The 6,762-nt window shown below is 37.1% G+C and overlaps 1 protein-coding gene across 1 annotated transcript; it reads right to left on the reverse strand.

Annotated features, from left to right (window-relative positions):
• Positions 1–5,392: 5,392 nt before the first annotated feature.
• On the reverse strand, positions 5,393–6,704 carry LOC125877671 (protein FAR1-RELATED SEQUENCE 9-like). The gene is given in 2 exon segments (XM_049558901.1): positions 5,393–5,790; positions 5,793–6,704. Coding segments are annotated over 2 exon segments (1,185 nt in total). The 5' UTR covers positions 6,580–6,704.
• Between the last annotated feature and the right edge of the window lie 58 nt (positions 6,705–6,762).

Consider the following 6,762-nt stretch of genomic DNA (forward strand, 5'->3'; position numbering starts at 1 on the left):
TAGATTTTGAACCTCCTGAACATAAGATTAAAGGTTGACTTAGTGGTTGAAGGGCTTCAAAATTCATCTCGTGTCGAACCCTCCTTAATGAAAATCCTAGATCCGCCAACATTACAGGAGGTGAAGAAAAATATGTAGCTGAATTCTGGCCATGTACATTTCATCTTCATGCTTCTCATAAATGAGAACTAAATTCACAATCATTTGAAACAAGAAAAATGAATGAAAGGATTTACTCTTTTAAGCTAAGCCGTGCATTTTGCACTTTCACAGATAGCTTTAGTTTCTCCTCCTCCATGTCTTTCAAAACTGCTAATAGATTGGCACGATAAACTTCCGATTGTTGATTTATACTCTCTAACTTGGCAGTCAATTCACGGATCTTTTGTTCCTTCTCTTCCTGCCAAAAGAAAGAAACAGAGGTTCGTAAGTCCACTACAGTAGCAGTCTAAAACTACCACCATAATCCGGACGAATATCTCTTGCAGTAAGGTTTCATTGAGAACTGACACTGTCCATCTAAGTATTTTGTCCATATCAGATATGATCGAATTTAGCATTTTTTATCAAGTGAAACACTTTCTAACTCAGAAGGGTAAAGATGAACTCGAAGAAAGCAATAACTGAAGAAGATAGGTAACCTTTAATGCATAGCATGAACTCTAATTTCTAATAACAATCATCTTTATTATTTTGCTTTCTAGATCCTAGATTGCAGAATTTCCATTACCACAGTTTTCAAGAAGGCATTTTCAGTTCCTTATTTCTTTCGTATTTGGGAGTTGCATCCCCGATTAAGAGGATTATTAATTTCTTCACCGATCTGGGCTAAGTATATGGTTTCTCCCAGAATTCTTCACCCATCTTGGTGGAAATTCATCTTAATTCTCCTATTCCTGGATGCAACCAAATACTGAAGAAAGACATAATAGAGGAGGCGACTACAAAAAGTACAGCGTTTTTATGCTAACAAGTGATCCTTCCCAGTTGTTCAATATAGCGTTTCTCACAACCATAGATTCAGAAAAGATGATGAAAGGAAGGTTTATTGACAGCATCACATAGTATTTATTGGCCAACTTGAAACACCATAGACAAATGATAGAACTTAGGGGAAAATGTTCTGGCTCATAATACCAATATCAATCTGACCATCAGTGGACTATCATAATGTCCAGAGCTATCATTAAATTCAAACGAATTTTATATGGTATATAGATGGTTGACAAGAAGAACTTGACCTCATGACCCATGCAATATACAAAACACTACACCCTTTTCCCAGTTTAATTCTCAGATCTCACAATCCACTTTTGGTTGTCTTATAATAGCATTCAATTTCCTCAAAGAGAAGAAAAGTTCCTCAAAAAGGGACCATTGCATCCACTTCTGCATTAAAGGTGGTGTAAACTATTCTGAAGGTAAGCTTCTCTTACCTTATGACTCACTCCTATTTAAACATTACGAAAACTTGAACTCTCACTTTAATACCTGTGCCCTTCAACATATCAACCAACCTAAGTTGCACAAACTCTTCACTTTCGGTGCCGCACTCATATCGACACAACATGGGTGTGGGTGTGGGATCTATACCAAATATTGTCAATCGATTTCGAGTACTTTGACCAAAATCAATTGAAAAATTCGAGACAGATACAAAAATTTCTGAAATCAAAACACAAAAGCTAGGGTGAAATCATAATTTAGGCATAGTTTTTTTATATGTAAAAAATATTTGCATTAAAAGTCCACAACCAGAAGGTGTTTTAAAGATATTTACAGGTCAATATCACTTTTGAATGTGCAATTAACTCAAGAAATCTATATTGCACCAAAAAATAGTAAGGAGGTGCATTTGTACTTAATACTAATTACGGATTCAAATTTGCTCTACAGAATCCGTGAATTTCTTTCCTTCCAACACCCGGACCCGAGTCCGAGCAACTTAGCAATCAACTACACCTTAATCCCAAATTGGGGAAGGAGATACGAATCCTCTATCAATTCTGCTTCATTCGTCCCACTTCATTCAAATATGTATAAGTAATTTGCCGTAAACTATGGGCTCTAGAAAGCTGGAATTCTCTAAACTTCCGCTTTCCCCAACCTAGACCTAATGCAAGTGTACCAATAACAATTAACACTTAATCCCAGCCAGTTGGTATCACCGATATGGATCATTTATACTCATCCTGTTTGTTTGTTTTTCTGCCACAAAGGTCGTATTCATTGCAAATCAATTACACTCATCATGTTTTATTCTTAGCTATGTCTGCATTGACTCGAGAGACTGAAGGCCTATGAGACAACTTATTCTTGTCATTAAGATTTAGTAACGTGTCCCTTTTAGTGCATTTGGAGGTTTATGTTGGAGTTTGAACCAAACATGTTCGAACCATCTCAGTTGACCTTTTCTCAATTCATTCCTATCTGATACTTGCAACTTTGTCTGACGTGATAATTCTAATTTGTCAGTCTTATATGACAAGTCCTGCGCTCATCTTTGAATATCTATTTTCATCGGTCACTCTTTTTTTTCTGCCAGTTTGTTATTCTAAATGTCTGATTAACCTTGGAGCGCTCTAACTTGGGAATAGGATATAATTTATATAACAGTGGTTACAAGCTGGGATGGAGTAAATGACTACATAGGAAGTTAAAAATTAAAATCCAACAGTCTACAGGGATGATAAAGGTGAGTACGAAAAATTTCAAGCGAAAGAGCTAACTACAGTACAACTGGTGCCACCAATACCTATTCATTAGTATAGTACCTACAATGTAATTCTTTCAATTTACAAATAGACATCATTCTGAAACTATATATCAGCAGCTTAGGTTATTGGGACTTTTCTGATAGCTTTTGTGTTGGTCTTCTTTGAATAAAAAAGTCCTATCATATTCGGTACTGAATAAAATTCCAACACATCCTTCAAGATTAATGCCTAAATGTGAATCATAGTTGAAAAGCGATGCACTCCCTCAGTTAAAAAATGTGTTCTATACCCAGATTTTGAACATCTAAACCAATAATTGCCATTCTAAACATAAAATAGAAGGTTCACTAACTGATTTTTTATCCTGATAATAATGCTATCTAGTAACAATAGGATTTTTTTTTTCAGGAGTTACAATAGAAGGCCTTTTTGGAGTCGAGAGACTCCTATTCTAGAGGATAGTCTACAGTTTGACAACATTGCTGAAAATAGGAATCTGTGGGATTCTGAATTGATCCAACGAGCTGGTTTGCATATGGACCTCGAGTCTATAAAGAAGTCATCAAGACAAAGGGGGACAACAATCCCTCATGTCTTCATGAGAGATAATCAGAAAACTCTATAAGGATTTGGTGGAAGTAGAGGGACAACAATACTTTTTTTTTTTTTTAAAATGGTAAATGCCCACCATAGAAGCAATCACATAGCCTCTCTCAATCTTAATGTATTTATTATCACAGATTAAGAATCCATTAACAATGAGATCAATGTCTTATGAGGAGTCATCTGGTTATCTCTCATGAAGACAATTCAGCTTTGATGCAACCATTCTTGGAAGAAGAAATCTTAGTGAACTAACGAGTGAGGGGTACAAAGCCCCTAGGCCAGACGGGCTTACTATGTGCTTCTAGCAAAAATGTTGGAGTATAATTTGTCAGGATTTTCTAAATGCCATGAACTACTTCCATCATCAGGAACATTTTCTCCAGAGCTTTAATGTTACTTTTGTTACTCTCTTACCTAAAATGGATGGCATCAATCAAGGAGGTATGAGACTTTAGGCCTATCAGTCTTGTAGGCAGTTCCTATAAAATTCCCTCCAAAGTGTTAGTGGGTAGGCTTAAGAAGGTGATGAGAAACCTTAACATAAGCTTTCTCAATATCGAGCTTGCACATCAACCCCGGGGTTCCTCCTCTAATTCCAGAATCAATGCACTCACTAGCTAGAAGAGAAACATCCATGGTTTGCCTTTCCTTGATATAGGCCATTTGGTGTTTGTTTACTAGCTTATTGATCACCCTCTTCAACCTCTCTGCCAAGACCTTAGCTATGAGCTTGTAGACCCCTGTGCTCCTACCTTCTTTGGGATTAAGGCTACAAAAGTGGCATTAAAGTTCTTCTCAAACCTTTGTTGAGTATGGAAATTGTGAAAGGTCTGCATCAGATCTTCTTTGATAGTTTCCCAGAAAGCATGGAACAAGGCCATTGTATAACCATCTGGTCTAGGTGCTTTATCTACAACACACAATTTTATTCCTTCCAGAACTTCTTCCTCCTCAAAATCCGTAACAGCCATGTTTGCTCCTCTACTGTGATTGTTTGAACCTCCATGATGTTTAAAACTTGTCTCCAGTTTTTTGTCTCTTTGTACAGAGTCTGATAGAATCCACCACCGTATTTTCTTCACAGATGATGTACTGATTCTATGTGATGTCGAGATCTTGCAGACTCTTTTCCTAAGGGTTATCCTGTTGGCTTTTGAAGCTACCTCAAAACTTCACATTTATTTCTCCACAGTAAACTTTTTTCAGTAAATGGCGTCTCTTACATCTAGCTACTTGCAGTAAACTTTCTTGGATGTTCTATTAGTTATTTGCCTCCTATTTATTTGGGGTTATAGCTCGGCACTGAATCAACTTCTTCTTCTATTTGGGAAGATAAAAAATTTGTATAACTAGAAAACACAATACTTATCATTGGGTGGGAGATTGGTCCTTATTAATAGTGTGTTGGATGCCTTACCCACCAATATGATGTCTTTGTGTCCTCTTCCCTACAAGTCTCAATGGAACTGGATAAGCAACATAGAGATTTTTAAGGCACAACAAGTATAGAAAAGAATTCAACCGAAATGGAGCACTACCACTCTTGACAAGAATATGGGTGGTCTAGGTATGAGAGACTTGAAATCTCATAATATTACAGTATCAGTTTGAAACTAAAAGCCAATTGGACTGGAATAAGTCAAACNTCCCAGGAAGCATGGAACAAGGCCATTGTATAACCATCCGGTCTAGGTGCTTTATCTACAACACAGTTTTATTCCTTCCAGAACTTCTTCCTCCTCAAAATCTCTTAGCAGCCATGTTTGCTCCTCTACTGTGATTGTTTGAACCTCCATGATGTTTAAAGCTGGTCTCCAGTTTTTTGTCTCTTTGTACAGAGTCTGATAGAATCCACCACCATATTTTCTTCACAGATGATGTAGTGATTCTATGTGATGTCAAGATCTTGCAGACTCTTTTCCTAAGGGTTATCCTGATGGCTTTTGAAGCTACCTCAAAACTACACATTTATTTCTCCAGAGTCAACTTTTTTCAGTAAATGGCGTCTCTTATATCTAGCTACTTGCAGTAAACTTTCTTGGATGTTCCATTAGTTATATGCCTCCTATTTATTTGGGGTTATAGCTCGGCGCTGAATCAACTTCTTCTTCTATTTGGGAAGATAAAAAATTTGTATAACCAGAAAACACAATACTTATCATCTTGGCATTTATTGTCCAACGTTTCAAAATGTATTGGGAAGGAAGCATAAGAACATTTTTGGCTCTGAACACACATAACACATGTCTACAAATTATACCTGAAAATTCAAACATTAGACAGCTACAGTTAGCTGTCAACTCAAATGTGTTGAACCTAACCGTGTGTGCCTTGTGCTCTTCCCCAAATTTTGCAACATGATATGTTGTGATTGTTCCGGATTCATCAATTTTAGTTGCAGGATTCGCAAGGGTCTCAACCAGTTCCTCTTGAAATTTTATGAAAACTTTCCTAGTATAGAGATTGTAAGAGCTTTTTCATATTGTTTAATCAACAACTGGATAGAGGTAGAAGCATCCACATACCCATTGAAGAAAGTGTTTTTGGCATCATTGTCTTGATCACTTAAAATATCCCCAAAAAATGTCTCTCGCATGAAAACATGAACCCAGTGACGGCAAGCACTATAAATTGATTGAAGGTATTCATTATCCGTGAGGTAATATCTTTCTAGGAATGACTTCCACTGAGATTCAAATTCCTCGATTGTCTCACTTCCATTAACGCACTTCATAAATTCAGTTTCAAAGGTTGGATGTGTTTGACATACATGAGTCAGCTTCTCCTTGGTTTCTCGAATTATGCTCCATTTACAAAGACGATGGCGTGTTTCTGGCAGAACATGAGCAACAGCCATCTGTATGAGATGATCAGTGTCAGTTGTGATGGAAACAGGCGTCTGTCCAGACATCGCTTGAAGCCAAGTTTGGAGGAGCCAGACAAGTGAGCCTTCAGACTCATTAAAAAGCAAAGCACATCCAAAAAGAACAGGCTGTGCATGATGATTTAAGCCAGTGAAAGTAGCAAAAGGTACCCTATATCCGTTAGCTCGACAGGAAGTATCCAATTTGATGCTATCCCCAAAGTAATGATAGTTCATTCTGGCAGTTGCATCGGCCCAAAAAATGTTTCCATTAGAAGATCCATTATCACCCTGAACAGCATAGAAAAATGCTGGACTTTCAGCTTGCATTCGCCTCAGATAGTCCAACACATGCTGAACCCCTCCACCAAGGATTCTTTGTCCGCTATTCATTAGTCGTTCCCCAAATTTCCGACGCGAACACCAAATTTATGTTTTTTTTACTTCTTGACAGATGAACAACTTAATCACAATCTGAATTGCAAGAGGTAACATTTCAATGCCAAATATTCTGAATATTTCGATACTTGACTAAAATTCAAAACAAGCAAAAAATAAATCATTATTTTTAATAAA

Source organism: Solanum stenotomum, chromosome 9 (genome assembly GCF_019186545.1).
Source record: "Solanum stenotomum isolate F172 chromosome 9, ASM1918654v1, whole genome shotgun sequence".
Classification (NCBI taxonomy): Eukaryota; Viridiplantae; Streptophyta; class Magnoliopsida; order Solanales; family Solanaceae; genus Solanum; species Solanum stenotomum.